Source organism: Enoplosus armatus, chromosome 17 (assembly GCF_043641665.1).
Source record: "Enoplosus armatus isolate fEnoArm2 chromosome 17, fEnoArm2.hap1, whole genome shotgun sequence".
Classification (NCBI taxonomy): Eukaryota; Metazoa; Chordata; class Actinopteri; order Centrarchiformes; family Enoplosidae; genus Enoplosus; species Enoplosus armatus.
This window is the reverse complement of record NC_092196.1, coordinates 5,692,692-5,709,096: the sequence shown is the minus strand read 5'-3', so window position 1 is coordinate 5,709,096 and position 16,405 is coordinate 5,692,692. Positions and strand designations below refer to the sequence as shown.

Below are 16,405 nucleotides of genomic sequence, written 5' to 3'. Positions count from 1 at the left end.
TCGAGGACCTCGAGCTGCTCTACTGGATGTGCTCATTTGCCATTAGTGTAATTCCTTACTCAGTGGGAACAAAAAGTTAGACCCAGTCCAACAAGGACCTGTGACCAATGATCAAATATCTGTTTACAAGAGAGCTAAATGAGTAGTCACTAAAAAGAGGTAAATATTGTGCACTAGGCTCAGTGCTGTGCAGCATGCGTATGTGTCATCATTTAATGGTGACTATCTGTCATGAGTTAATCATATTATCAATAACGGCAGTTTGATATCAATGAAAGTCATTATTAAAATGTCAGCTGTGTTTTAATAGATGCATAATAGCCTAAGTTTCATAGTAGATTGACTCCTCTAATAGGGTTTCTCTGTGCGTTTCTTTTTAGTTTATTTTAGAATGATAATGTATCAAGAATAAATGAAAAAATAAAAACACATAGATAAGTCATAAAATACGTCAGGTCCTCTGGAGCCCGTTGTCATTTGTGATCAGGTGACTTTAACTAGGCTGTTCACGGCTCTGAGTTTGAATCGAAGCCGGATAAATATTGGTTAAAAGGTAGAAAGTGCCGTCCTCACCCTTGGGAATACTTGGGAATACTAAATATCCATGTATCGGTCATCTACTCGCTACTTACTCCCTGATAATGAACAGGAGAGAGGGACAGTGGGGTGGAGGACGGACGGGCGTCCAGGCAAACAGTTGAATGGGCTGATGGATGGTTACAAGGGCAGCGGGAGAGAGAGAGACCTACAGATGAATGTTCATAAACAGACAGATTGTCAAAAGAGAACAGGACTCAGACAGACAGAAGGACAGATAAACAGGCGTACAGACAGTGCAAAGGCCAACAAACAGAGACAGACAGTGCTTTAGACAGACAGATGGACAAACACAGCAAGGTGATAGACGCTTGCTCAGGCAGAATGGGACTGCTATTCATCTGCTCTCTGAGTCATCATGTAGTGTGTGCTCTGTCTCTTGGAGTGTGTTCAAAACATATACACTCTGTATACCCTAACAGAGTTATCCCTGTCCCTGCCCGCTTTAGTTTTCTCCATCTGTCCGTCTCTCCTTTGTCTCTCTGTCTCTTCACTTTTCCCCAGTTCACCTTTATCATTTTCATGCCTTATTTACCTTCGATTCCTGAATCCTTAGCTCTCTATTTTTACCCATCCCTCTGTCCCCTCCTGTCTCATCATGGCCTGCATTGTCTTTCTTCTTCCCACACCTCCTCTGATCCTTCTCTCTCTCTCTTCTTCTCGCTTTGCCCACCCAGGTCTGCTCTCCGTGTCCTATGACGAGTGGGACTACGGCCTAGAGGCCCGTGTCCGCGACGGTGTGGCGATCATCACCATGGCAACCTCCACCATGATGATGGACCGCGGACCTCACACCCTGCTGAAGTCCGAGTGCCACGGAGCTCCTGACAAGAAGACTCCCATCTCAGGCAACCCCAACGAAGTGCTCAGGTGAGTGAAGACGGCGGCTGGGTTGTGTGGTTTCCTGTTGACCTGAGAGCAGTTTGGACTCGTTATGAAGAAGTGGTGAACAGTGTACCAAATTAGCTGCATGACTTCCATTTCTTTGTAGCTCTCTGTGAGGGGATTAACAACATGTCCAAGGTGGATTATTTCCACCGACATTTTGGGAGAAAGAAGCTTATTTGCTTTCCAGTGGAGAGTTAGATGAGAAGAGTGATACCTCTCTCATACTTGTCTGATAAATATAAGACTACAGTTAGCAGCTGGTTAGCTTAGCTTAGCACAAAAACTGGCTCTGTCCAGAGTGAACGAAATCTGCCTTCCAGCACCTCTAAAGCTCACTGATTAACATGTTACATCTCGTTCTTTTAATCAGTACAAAAATTAGTAAAAAGGTGTAAAATTCGCCATTCGGCCATATCGGTCGTTATGTGCCGGGACCAGTACCAGCACGTCTCTGGGAAGTGCTGGTACCCAGCCAGGAAAGAGTCTGACACATGACCCCCCACGAAGACGGCAAATTGTCGTTTTTACAGTTAGTTTTTTGTAAAAATTAAATAAAGGAGATATAACATGTTAATCAGTGAGCTTAAGCTGTATTCTAGGCTAGCTGGTTCCCCCTGTTTCCAGTCAGATATCAGAGTGTCAATCAATCTTCTCATTTCACTCTCCGCCAGAAAGTGGGTTGGGCAAGACACTGAACCCTCCCGATGGAGGCTAGCACCTTGCATGGCAGCTTGGTCACCATTGGTGTGTGAATGAGTGAATGAGACCAAACTGTAAAGCACTTTGGGAACCGTTAAGGTTGAAAAGCGCTATATGAGTGAAGTTACCATATATTTACCAGTAATTGTTGACCACCTGAACACAAATACATGTTAAATACACTTTGATCACATGACAGTTTCCAAATGTATGCGTTTTCGAGGGCTGCCCGAATGCACCAGTTGAGAAGTAACTGGATTTTGGTATAGTGAGGGCAACAAAGGAGACGCCGGTTTTGTTCTCTTAATTAGAGAAATTCATGAAAAAAAAAGCTGCATGTTTAGAAGGCTGTTGAATGGGACTTCCAATATGTTATGACATCTTCAGTCTTGAAAAGCAGACAACGCCAGCGTGTCATCTTGGTATATTTGTAGATCGAACATATTAGAGAATTGGTAGAGGTACTGTATTGTTTGTGGTCTTTAAAATCAAGACTGCATTTCAACGTTCAACCTCCTGTTGAATGTTGCCGCTTGTCCGTACTCTCCCTCTATCAGATTTTTAATCATGACAGCATCTGTTATTGTGAGAATGTCTGAGTGCACTGCAGAAATAATGTTATTTTCCTGCTTTGTGTGCAGTAAAACAAGCTCACTTTTTGCCCTGTTGCAATCCTGCACATATCCCATGAAGCTCTGAGGTGTACAATGTATAATAAAGTATAGAGGCCATGCGTCTCAGAAGCAGTCTCGTTTATTTACAGGCGTTTATTTACAATTACTGTAATGTCTCCAAATTAATGTGGCAGTGATTTATGGATGCTAAAATGCTACACACAGCAGCTTCAGAGAGTGCACGGGTTCAGGTGCTGCAACGTCAACACGAGCATCCTGGCATAGATCAGCACAACCGTGGATGCAGCAGATGCTGGCACACACACATGCAAACACACACACACACACACACACGCACGCATGCACCTTCATCCCCTACATACTGTGATCATCCTCCCCCCACGTAATAATACCCTACACACACAAACACCCCCTTCACAAGCCCCTTCCTCAGGAAAATCCAACCCCTCCCTCTCAGCTGTCCGTCTCAGCAGCAGGCCTTTTGAACTGGTTGTGGAGCACAGCGTTCGGCGGCACTTTGCTCTGCGCGCTGCCTAATTGGTCCCAATGGCGTTTCAGTCGGCGAACACTAGCCCCTGTCGTGCTGTGCTCCAGAGCTCAGCACAGTATTATATTCAGGGGCCGTTTCCCCCCTCTGCCACTCTGCTGCAGCTGTGTGTGTGTGTGGTTATGTGTGTTTTTACTGTGCTAAAGAGAGACAGACTGTCAGTTAAGGCCAAATGTGTGTGTGTGTGTGTAGGAATTTTAAACCAAGTGTGGGCTAAGGAGATTGTCAGTCGTCCCTTTAGGACACCAGTCTGGTTTCTGCTGTAGAAAAATCCTGTTTCCTACTCACGGTTTTGCAGCTGTATGGTGGCAGACGCAACACACTGAAATACATATTGAACTCCCTCTCGCACTGACACACACTTTCAGACGATCATACAGACATAAGCAGTCTGGTTCTGCTTTCTGAGCCTCTGCTTTCTCCCACAATTTCACCGCTGATTACAATCACACGTTCATCCGGAAATACTCGGTTTTCACAAAGACACGTTTGCACTCATTCAGCAGCAGGAGGAGGAGAGCCCACTGCAGAATCACATGCTCACCTTTTTGGATTGCACTGTGAATGAGGGATGTGGGTCACTTTACCAAGCTTAGCTGCGCCCTGCACTATACGGCAGCAAAGCTTTGTTGTCCGTTCCAGCAAACTCTTTAGATGTTATATCAAACCCCCCCCCCCCCCCCCCCCCCCCCCCCCCCGTCTGAAGCTTTGCATTTGTTTTTACCACTGCTTACTGCTCTGAGATAACAGAGGGAGTTTATGGCAGCTGCTGTTGCCTCAGAATACAATTCCCCTGTTCAGTTTGTGTGTGTCTCGCTGTGGTCTGCTGTGCGCTGCTCTGTTCCCCTCAACTCGACTGTGGTCCTTTCCGCCGTGTCCTGTGCTGCTCTCCACTCTGCTCAGCTCCCTCTGAACTCCGCCGTGTTCCTCCCTGTCCTCTCTTGCCCTGTAGTCTTTGTTCTGCCCTGCTCTGCTTTTATACATCTGCTCTGCTTTGTTCCACTTTATTCTCCTCTGCTCTGTATTATCTGCTCGCACCTTCTTCTCTTCCCCTCTGTTTCCTCCTCTCCTGGTTTCCCACTCCGCTCTTCTGTTCTGCTCCTCCCCAGCCATCGTCGACTCTCCAGACCTGCAGCTTTATAATCAACTTAGCTGTGTTGTTGATTAGATCAGTTGCAAGCGCTGCTAAGATCCCTCGCCCCTCGCTGCCTTAACTAAATTTGTTTGGTGATAACCTTTGTCTTCAAGTGTTCAATCAAGAGATTAGCATTTGGCCTACAGTCTATATACTAGAAACTGAATGAATGGCTGGTCGCCTGGCTTGCTGGCTGCTTGGCTGGCTGGATGTGCGCCCCGCTGCCTGGTTGGTTCACTACTAAGTGAATCAATGGATGAATAGATGAAAGATGGGTGGAGAGGGAAGGGAAGCAACTCAATCAAAAGGCTCCTTTGTAGGGCAGGAAAACCTTATATTCAACAACAGTGGATTCAAACGTGTGCATTTTCATACAGACCTTTTCAAGTGCATCATTAGCGAATCAGGTAAAATCACTTGTTGCTGTGAGATATTAGTCCATGAAAATCAATTGAGCCTGGCAACCGGAAGTCAGACTAGTCTTAAAACTTTGGGGATTGTTTTAGAACTGTGGTTCCCAACCATTTTTTGTAAGGCATGCCCCCACAGCCCTGTCAGATGAGCTCAAGTACCACTTCATCAACACAACCAGTCCAAATGCTCCAAATGTGTTCATTTTAATTCATTGGACTGGATATTATTTAACTGTTAATCACATAAAAGTGGATATGATAGTGGCCAAACCATTTATCCATTACTTTTAGAAACTATTTCAACTCCTCTGCTCGCTTGCTAACTAGTTGTCACGCACTCTTAATTGCATTAACACCTAAATGAATTGTTATAGCTGACTCAATATGTGGATGTATTCTTTTCATCAAATCATGAAATTCTACTTCTTTAAAGTAGTTGAGCTACTCTACAATCTTCCCACGTACCCTCTGGCAACAGCAGAAGTGCCCCCTGGGGTACAAGTTCCCCTGGTTGGGAATCACTGGTTTAGAGGATGACGTGACTTTCCGCCTCTCCAGAAATCAACAACTCTTGGAGAGCAACGGTTTAACTGTAGAGTGAGCACGACTCAGGAACTGAGAACAGCCGCCATATTTGAAAACTTGCAAATTGAAAACTCCGATTGAAAACCTGAAGCAGCACAGCGAGTGGTGAAGGAACAAACACGGCACTTTGCCAGCCATTCATTTTACAGCCCTGTGAGATGCAAGTACATACGTGCCAAAGCGCTCTGAACAAAGCAAAATGTGTGCGACAGCGTTGGGACTCAGCTGTGTATCCCAGTCTGATGTTTCTGGTAGGGACTGTGACTATTAGAGATTATCACACTTCACTTTGTAGTTTCCATCACACGTCTCATGTTTCTCAAGCTTGTAGATTACAAACGGGTCAGGTCAGTTAGGGATGCATGGAAATATGTAAATCATATCTAGTTTACATTTCAGTCTACTCTTGAGCGATGAAGAATTGCTGTATGGTCACGGACATCTACTTGACTTTACAAGCCATACTTTATGCCGATCCCTCTCTGCTTAGCATTTCCTTGTCCGGCCCTCGGAGCCTCATAGAATACCCCGAGAGAGGGACACGTCACTCCACTAAGTAAATTAAGTCCACTGTAGCCAGCACTGTGACATTCCAGCTAATGCTACAGTACGAGCCTGACAAATGAAGATAGCAGAAAGAGGAAGAGGAGAGCAAAGCACAGAGAGCAGAAGACACAGTGAGGGAGAGATAGGCTACCGAGCAATACACAACAGTGTGAGCATCATGAGTTTGACAACAGTGGCCCTGACCTTGCCAGGCGTGGACAGGTTCCAAATGAGCTTGGAGTTGGAAAGGTGTCAAGTGCTTTTAAGCTCTGTGGACATTTTTGAACTTCTGTGGCCTCAGTGAGGCTTTCAGTAGAGTGTATGTGTGTTTGTGTTTGCATGCGTGTGTGTCTGTGCGTGCAGTACATTCTGAAGCAGCATTTTGACCCTCTTGAGCTGAGGCATGAGTGTGCGCCAGCTCGATGGACAGTGTGTCCACCTGGTTGTGTGTGTGTGTGTGTGTGTGTGTGTGTGTGTGTGCGTGCTTCTAGCTATTTCAGACTGAGTCTATAAAGGCCAGTTGAGTGTGTGTTTATGGGGCAGGCCAGTGGGAGGCGTTAAAAAGGTACCTGTTTGTGATGTGGCTTGATTGGAACTAGGTCAGGATGCTCCTGCTCTCTCTCTCTCTCTCCTCTTTTTTTATCCCTGTCTTTCTTTCTCCTCCTAAATCTTTTCGTCTGTCTCTGTCACTAAATCTCTTTTTCGCTGCCAGGCTTATTCAGTTCCCTACTTTTCTGTAGTTTTATTTTATCTCACATCATCATTGCCTCGCCCTCTATTTTTATTGCATTATTTTCTCTCTTTTTCCGCCCTTTACTGCTTCCCTGTTCCCCCTAATTCCTTCTTCTGTTGGCTATTATAATTTCGGGTGGTAAGTTTGCCCTTCAAGGCTTTTGAAGTTTTATTAGAAAGTGCTCAGAAATTCACAAAACTAATAATAACAAGTGTTTTATCAATTATCTCTGAAATGTAGATAATGCACTCTGTTCAGAGGCCATCATTTGAAATTGATTTCATTATGTTCGTTTTAATTATGTGCTGTCTATCATTTGTCAAAAATAAATCAAATCAAAGCCACATATTTTGTGCCATTTGCTAGTTTGATGTTCCCAGTCCCCCCCCCCCCCTTTTGTATCTCTGTTCCTGTCTTGTCATCTCTCCGCTCTCTTCCCATTAGCACAATTTAATACACTGTTTACACATTCAGTTCCCATGTCTGAACACACACATGGACGCCACTAGATGCATACTTGTGCAAACACAGGCACACACACACACACACACACACAACAAATTCTCACCTCCCCCCCACATTCACACTGTACACCCCAAGTGTGCAGGCAATAAAGCTACAGTATTTTTGTCTGCCACAGAGCCATATGGGGCATGTTATCATTCTCCATATACATTCCTCCTCTACAAATCCAATAAGTACATTGCGCCACAGTAATTGCTAAGAAGTGTAATTCATGACTCATTCATGTCAGGGTTAATTTATTAAAACTGACTTATCAATATTTCACACAACTCCTCCATTATTCACACCAGAACATGCGCTAAAACGTATCTGTGTCAGGCCATGGAGTTAGCATGGCAAGTGTGGCTGTGTGTGTGTGTGTGTGTGTGTGTGTGTGTCTGGCACTATGTTGTTCTAATTTACAATGGCAATAATTTTCCTCCAATTAGAATAAAACTAGGAAAGGAAAGATTCACTGGGGGGGAAAAAAAAAGATTCTGCAAAAATGTGCGGCAGCTAATGAATGGGATGTTGTTCTGTAGGTTGGATTGGAGCGCTGTCTGTCGGAGTCCGGTCAGTGTCACTCGCTTCGCTAGGTGGAGACAGCTGCTGCTGCTGCTTGAATCTTAATTCACCTGCTGCTACAGTACAGCTGAGATACTCTCCAGTAGCTTAAGCTGGAAACTGACGGGTTCAAAAGGATATCGAAACAAGGGGTTTAGTGGGTGGATGTGTGTACATACTGTATGTGCATTCTTAGCATCCGCGTTACTTAATGCCATCCCGTGACACATACAGTAAATATAGAAAATAGAGGAAGGGGGTTAGAGTGTAGGCATGGCAAGGAAAGCTGTGAAGGTGGCTGTCTGTCATCCAGCTTTGAGCACCCAGCTGCCCCAGTGGACCTGCTCAGTGCCCCACAGGAGGACTGAAGAGCATGAATGCTGAGCAAACCTTCACTGCTTAAGTGTGTGTGGGCACATGTGTGTCCAGTTTCAATGCCAATGATACAGGAAGTTCAGAGGAGGTGACAGAACGTGGATATGGTCACATGGAGGGAACGCAGTGTGGACGCAGCTTCCTGTAAACACAGTGTGACGGGAGATGAGGGAAGGGAGCGGTGCAGTCTAGTAGTAATATGTCCCCTCATCCCCTCCTTATTTTTCTTTGAATCCCACCTCTCTCTCTCTCTCTCTCTCTCTCTCTCTCTCTCTGTCTCTTTCTCTCTGTGTGTCTCTTTTCCTCCCACCCTCTGCGAGATTACCGTTACCATAGTAACACAGCAGATTGGCTAGGAAGTCACAGTGGTTGTGGGTGCCATGGCAACACACATATGCTTGTGTTTCGCTCTGTTACTGCCGTCAACGTGTGTAGGATACACACACACACACACACACACACACACACACACACGCAGACACACACAAAGGCCCCACATTGTTGCATGTAACAGTAGCTTGCTCGGTAAAGATTAAAGGGGGCACAGCGTCAAGTCATTTTGTAAATGGCTTATGATTTATGCAGCAGATTCTGTGCACTTTGTATCAGTGCCAAGGCTCTACAGGATGGGGCGGTTAGCTGGACACATGGGGCTGCATGAGATGCTATGATGCTGGAGGATTCTGCTCATCACAGCCCATTGGAAATATCAATATTTAATGCAGGAAATGCACTAAGCAAGCGGGCATTAAAGTAATTGCTGGATTATTACGTAAATCACTCCATTCTGTACATAGAAACAAAGAAAAATGGCTTCCTTCAGGTTTATGTTTCAGTGTTTTTCATGTCAGGTTTAAGTTGAGACAATCTGAACTTTGAGTGCAGCAGTGAGGCGTTGTGTAACGTTAAGATAGAGCTTCATCACTCTCTCCTGAGGAAGACGATGGTTCAAACTGATTCTGCTGCTGATCATGTGTCCTGATACATGACCCAGCCCCTGTTTACAGAACCCATCAGCATACCAAGCCAGTCCTTTACACACACACACACACACACACACACACACCTTCCTTTGTCATTTATATATTCATCTACATATATATATGGTATGCACGGTTTTGAGGCAGTGTTTCCATGGAAACAGTCAGAAAGAGAGAGAGAGAGAGAGAGAGAGTAAAAGGTGAGGGAGTGAAAGAGTTAGAGTGTGTGTGTGTGTGTGTGTGTGTGTGTGTGTGTGTGTGTGTGTGGGATGACAGTGAAGTGATTTGAGTTCACCTGACATAAACATTCCTGTTCTCATATACACACACTTACACACTCCCACGCACATTCACCATAATCACTGCAGTGAATACAGTGTAGAGTGTCTGTCTCTGTGTGTGTGTGTGTGTGTGTGTGTGTGTGTGTGTGTGTGTGCATGTGCATGTTTGTTGTGTTTAGTTGAAGGGAGGTGAAATGATTTCACCTGACAGAAACAATGCTGCTTTCTCTCGGTTTCTCCTTCTCCACCACACAAACACACACTGACTGAAGCAGACACACAGAGCCAGACACACACACACACACACACACACACCAACGCACTGTGATCTGACAAGCTGCTGTTGGTGTATTATATAGCACTTTTTGTTACATTTAACACCAGACACAAACTGCATTGCTCATTTTTGTGCCTCCTTTCTTCGTCCCTTTTTCCAGAGCTCGCTTTACAATTTGACTTAGTGTAAAAATTGGTCAATTTATCTTTTAGGTGACGTACCCAAATTTTCAACCGTTTCCGCTGTTGTTTGTCTCGTCATCCATGTGTCCGTATAGATCATTTTATTCTGGTGCTCCATGCTACCTGACTGATCATCACAGCATATTTTAAGACTTGTGCCTCTAGCCAAATTATTTTAATTGTTTTACAAACATATATTTACTTAAACTTAAATGATTAAATACATATATTTTAATTTGTATATGCTTATACAAACTTGAATACTGTCCCAGGAATGATTTCAGCTCCTAGGAATGGTATTCATTACATTACATTGCATTACATGTATTTAGATGACGCTTTTATCCAAAGCGACTCCCAACAAGTGTGTTCAACCATGTGGAGACAACCCAAACATTGCAAGAATGATGCAACTTCATCAAATATGAATCTGAACTGCTTCAAGTGCTACATTTAGAAACAGTAAGAGATGGAGAAAGACTGCGAAGGTGCAGTCTAAAATGATACATTTTCACTCTGACCTAATGTCAATGGGGAGCAGGTCCCACCAATGTGGATCCGGGACTGCAAACAGTCGTTGATTTTGTTGAGTGATAGCTGGGCCCCCCTTGTAGTGAGGGAGTAGCAAGCCGATAGGCAGCAGCAGAGCGTAGAGGACGGCCTGGGGTGTATGGTTTGGCCATGTCCTGGATGTAGGATGAGCCCCTCATTCAATTGCAGTTTGCAGGTTTTTTTTATTAACATGGTGATGTGAGGAAGAATGACTGTAGTGTTTTTGGTAGGCCGCCATGCAGAAATCTCCACCCACCAAGGGAAACGCAGGGCGGTTAGTTTAGCTTAGCACAAAGACTGGAAACAGCTAGCTTGGCTCTGTTCAATGGTCACAAACATTTTGTTATATTTGGACAGAGCCAGGCTAGCTGTTTTCCCCTGTTTCCAGTCTTTGTGCTGAGCTAAGCTAAGCTAACGGACTGCTAGATGTAGCTTCATATTTAGTGGACAGACACAGTTTGAGAGTAGAATCAATCTTCTCATCTAACTCTCCACCAAAAAGCAAAAAAATGTATTTCCCCAAATGTCAAAATATTCCTTTAAGGTCACATCAATAAGGATGATTGGAGATAATTTGGGATAATTTGCTGAAATAAATGTTCCTCAGCCCCATCTTAAAATCATCATGTCTGTCTGCAATCAATGATTAATGTGTCTATTTATGAAAAACCTGCTTAGACTTTGGCTGATAGCTATTTCCTGGCAGATGATGAATTTGTTTAATGTCAGTGGGTTTGTCTGAAAAGATAAACACTTTAAGAAATAAATTGACATACAATGAAACTTTAATGTTTGTGAAATTGAGTCATCAAACAAGAAATGATATAGATATACGCAGCAAATAAAACATTTGTGAGCTGCCGCCGGAAGTGATGTATGCCTCAATGAGTCTCTTTCTCTGTCTCTCGCGTCGATGTGTCCCTCTACAGGTACCTGATGAATGTGACGTTTGAGGGGCGTAATCTGTCGTTCAGCGAGGACGGATACCAGATGCACCCCAAGCTGGTCATCATTCTGCTCAACAAGGAGAGGCAGTGGGACAGGGTGAGAGAGAGAGAGAGTGTCCGTGTGCGTGCATCTATATTCATGTTGTTGGTTAAGGTGCATGAAAACGGTCATAAAACGGCCATGCTTATAATGTGTAAACAGTTAAAGTAAATAAAAGACGGGGCAGTAGCATCGCCAGTGAGTTAGCTGTATCCTGTAAGTACAGTGCCTGATTGGTCCATGAGTATCTGTCTTTCTATCTGCATCTCTTATCATCTGATTTTCACTTTTTAAGCAGTTTGAGCCTTAAGCTTTACAGGCGCTACTCTGATTAGATATTATCAACTCGGCGAAGGTGCCTTTGAGCAACACTCTGCAGCACGGGCTCCAGAGTGGTGATGTAGTGGCAATGCTTGTCTGCATCTGTTCATTTTAAAAGTAAGATATTACATACTCCCCGTCATTTATCTGAACTGACATTGAGCAAGTCATTGCAAAGATATCACCAGTGCCTATGTAAAACTCTGTACATTTAAGTGTTTGTCTTAACGTGACTGAAACAAAGGTAGCTTTGAGGATCATACTGTACGTAGTGTTACAGCAGAAAGACATGCTTCATAAGACATAATCTTCAGACAGGAATGATAAAATATGCACGTTTCCCTGCACATTGCCGGTACGGTACTGCGTGTCCTTTGGTTGCACAATAAGCTTTCTCTAAAAATGATCTCTGCAAAAATGAGACCTGCATCTTCTCAGACATTACAAGGAAGACAGAAGTTGTGGTTGGATTGGCTTAAATTGCCACCATGTGACTTTTAGAGAACAGCATGTAGGCCGTAGTGTTGACAAGCGGGCGATGCGGTTCTAAGAGAATTTGTAGTCCAGTGAGACTGTGGTGAGGTATTGTTGTAGGACCCCTCTAGTCTAGATGGTAGCTGATCCATGATGGTATTGACTTCAGGGGCCTCATTTATCAAAGCTTGCGTAGAACAAGTTCTAAATGTTTGTTTAGGAACTATCTGTGCAAACAAGAAAGTTAGTAGTGCCAAACAAGCATCCTCTCACCTTCATCTTCCTGGGCGCGTGCTGGCTCATTAACATACAGAAACGCCACATCCCTCTGAAGGTCCCAGTGCCCTTCATGTAGAGTTACTCGTTGTGGACAAAAGCAGCAACACAGAAAGATAAAGACGAAAAACATCACAGACAATGAAGGTGAGATACTGTAGCGTCCTGGGAGTAGGCGTGTGGGAAAGCTTCCCAGCATGCACTGGGGCAACAGACTTAGGGACATAAATCTCATTATATGTGCGTTCCTGCATTGTTGCTGGTTTCATTGTATTTTACGTTGTGTTCCACAACGTTTCTGCGTTTGTTGTCATACTATTTGTTATTACGAGCGAATGCGTTTAGGCTGTGAGTGATGTGGTGTGCACAACTTCTCTTAAATATGGTGGGTGCCGCCTGATAAACAATGTGCAATGGTAACTTTTTGCTCTTTTAATGTCACCACACTACTAATCGAAATTCTGACAAACCAAACAAATTTGACGCTTCCACAAGTAGCTTGTCCAAAGATAAAATAATAAATACATAAATAAACAGACATTGGGATCATTTTAAAAGAGAAAATGACAAATTATTATTATTTTAGCACTCAGAATAATCAGGCCATAATTAAATGTTAAAAAGGAAAAGGAAACTGACAAAAGAAAATGGATATTGAAATGACAAGATGATATTGTGACAATTTCACAATATCAGCAAAACATTTCCCCTTTTAATTTTAAGTTGAATGATCCTCAGAAACGTAACAGTTCATTATTGCAGATTGATTACGATCAGATGTCATTAACATCTCCTCTGGATCTCGTCTATGGAGCTACAAGTAACTAAGTAGAGGCATTAATGGCATAAATAAATGATTACCTTGTTTTCCAAGTGAAAATGGAAATACACACAACCATAACCACAATCCATTATGCTTACATGATCAACAGGAATGTCTTTACCCGTGATTACACCTGTGTACCAAAAAGGTTGAAGATATTGATAAATCAGACTCTATGCGTATGCATGGTTTAAGCACAAAACTGTGCCCCAGGCCTTTAAACTAGGGACTGTGGTAGTACTGGGTGGCTCCCCCATGTGAATGTGTGACTTAATGAATAGAAACCAAACTTCAGTCAAACTTTGTATGTAGTCAGCTCTCTCCGAAGGTTAAAACATTCTGTTGTACAGATGGAGAAAAGGGTTTCAATTCTCTAAGTGGTGGTGGAAGAGACGGTTGGGCAACAACAATCCTGAGTCATACTCTGAACCAACAACCTTAAATGAACTTGATGCTCCTCGCCACCTGCAAAGTCCCCAGCATGCACCTGTGCTTCCTGATGCTCAGCCTCCATTGTATCTGTGTCCTGCAGTCTGACTCCTTTGACTCTCCCTGTTCTTTATTCTCAGTGTTTCTCTCTTTCTTCTGCCTCTCTAATCTATATTCTGTCCTCTGATCAGAGACCAAGGTGAATCGCTCCCCTCCTGTCTCCCCTCCTGTCTCCCCTCCTGTCTCCCCTCTCTCTCCCTCTCCCTCTCTCTCTCCTCTCTCTTTCTCCCCTCGGAGCCTGCACCACCTTCTCTTCCCTCCCCCTCCTCCTCCTGCTCCCGTACTCATGTTTAATTCTTAGCTTGACTTCCAGCTGAACCACTTTTCTTGGATCCTAATGAGTTCCAGCTCCTACAACCATCCTTCCACTGCAGCTTTGAAGTAGTGCGGAGACTCTGTAGTGTCCAGTCCAGTTTACTCCCCCTCCAGGCTGATTTGAACCCTTTTCTCCCCACCTCCCTCCCCCTTTCTCCCATTCCCTCCATCCCTGTCTATCTCCATCCCTTATACCCACTCACATAGAAGAAGGCTGCATTGTGCCCCAGAGATACACAGACTTAGCTTGTCCTCTCCAGGCAGCCTTGGCAAGTTTGTGTTCCCTGGAGTGCAATAAGTGTGTGTGTGTGTGTGTGTACATTTACATATTTAACGAGTGTGCAAACCTGACTTTACACACTCTCGCCTCAGCTCCCTGTCCTGCCCTCTCTCCCATTACGGTGTGTCCAATTAGCTGATGATCCAAACCCATTTCCCCCCACACCTTTCGCTCAATGAAAGTGGCCTACCGGGCACCTCGAGAGCAAAGGGCACAGGCAGAGTCTCCAGGTACGGTTTCATTTGACCGCCATCTGGGGGAAATTGACTAATTGACGACGCTTATTTGGTGGAGTAGAGCCACAAGGGCTGGAGGGCCCTCCAGACGTACAGCTGGACACTCCTCTACAGAAGAGCCAGCATTTTGCATCTGAATGAGCTCCATCTCCGGCTTCCTTTCTCTGTCGCACAGACACTCACTTGACTATTTCGCACCCATCTATGGTTCAGTCTCTCCCTTTCTCTCTGCAGATTTAGCTGTTTCTTTTCCTTCATGTAATCTCTCCATCCACTCCTCTGTCTGGCTGTTTCTCTCCCCACGCTCTCCTCTTGATCTGAATTCTGCTCTTTCCCCAGTTCCAGTCTCGTCCTTCACGTTAACCTTGTTCTCATTCTCTACTCTGGGTCCCAGTCCTCTTCCTCTCCTCTTTTGTAGTCTATAGTCTTTTCTACATCTGCTCTCATTAACTTTCTCGTTGCCGTATTTAACTTATATTTTATCATCCGTCATCATTTTTTTTTTTTTACCTTAACGTTGTGTTATTGACAGATGGACTAATTACAGCTAAACACAGAAGAAAAGGAGGCAATAGTGGGTTTTTGCACAACAAGCTTTCAAACTCTGCATTGCTTTTTGGTGATGTGTTTCAACTGTGGCTGTTTGCAAGAACAGAGCTGCAGTTATTTTTGATGGACTGGACTCATTGCAGCGTGGAATTTAATGTATTTTACTGTTACTTGTTAGCATTAAGTTGATGAGCAACTCGTCCAGATTGACTCACAAAATAATTCAAATCGAAAACTATGAGTCTCCGTGATTGCAGTTAACTCACTGGTAAAAAAAAAAAATCAACAATGCACTGAGGAAACATTAAGGAGAAAAGTCTTAATCTGTGCAGGACATTTTTATGGCAATCTGAGTGTCTTTTGTTTTCTGTATGTCTCTGCAGGTGGGTAAATGGGAGAACGGTTCCCTGTCCATGAAGTACCATGTGTGGCCTCGCTATGAACTATATGGGGGGGCAGCAACCAGGGAGGATGACCACCTGTCCATCGTGACATTGGAGGAGGCTCCATTCGTCATTGTGGAAGACGTGGATCCGCTCAGTGGGACCTGCATGAGGAACACCGTACCCTGCCGGAAACAGATCAAAGCACTGTGAGACCCAAAGTCAGAATACATGTCTGAGAAACAAGACAAAGAGTGCATGTTGAGAAGAAAAACGCATTTCTGTCAAGTAAATTATTAGATTATTGTGAAAATGTTACTCACATAGATACAGACACAGTAGCTGACAGATCTACCTACTGCAGAACTGACCAAAGCAGAAATGAAAAGAAAAACCTGCCAACTGCCTAAATTTTGCTTGTGAATGATGTTAATTTCCCACGGCAGCTGTACAGAGCCAGAGGTAGAATCAGTTCACACTTCATCTGTGTGAGAGTGACAGTGCCAGCACACAGAATCACGACTCCAATTCACAATTCTTCCCAATTCGGACAGAAGTACGTGTATGATTAAATGATTATTTGTTCATCTATCTGCGCAGCAATCAGACGAAGGACACAGGGATCTACATAAAGCGCTGCTGTAAGGGTTTCTGCATCGACATCCTGAAGAAGATTGCCAAGCAGGTCAAGTTCACCTACGACCTTTACCTGGTCACTAATGGCAAACATGGCAAGAAGATCAATGGAACATGGAATGGCATGGTGGGAGAGGTGAGGA

The 16,405-nt window shown here is 44.1% G+C and overlaps 1 protein-coding gene across 1 annotated transcript in view; it reads left to right on the top strand.

The window, feature by feature from the left end:
• The window catches only part of grin2ba (glutamate receptor, ionotropic, N-methyl D-aspartate 2B, genome duplicate a), an 81,030-nt gene that overhangs the window by 42,574 nt on the left and 22,051 nt on the right, over window positions 1–16,405 (top strand). The window contains exons 4-7 of the mRNA XM_070922680.1: window positions 1,275–1,467; window positions 11,423–11,537; window positions 15,627–15,835; window positions 16,227–16,398. Of these exons, the coding sequence (XP_070778781.1) occupies window positions 1,275–1,467; window positions 11,423–11,537; window positions 15,627–15,835; window positions 16,227–16,398 (689 nt within the window). The remainder of the gene's footprint in view (window positions 1–1,274; window positions 1,468–11,422; window positions 11,538–15,626; window positions 15,836–16,226; window positions 16,399–16,405) is intronic.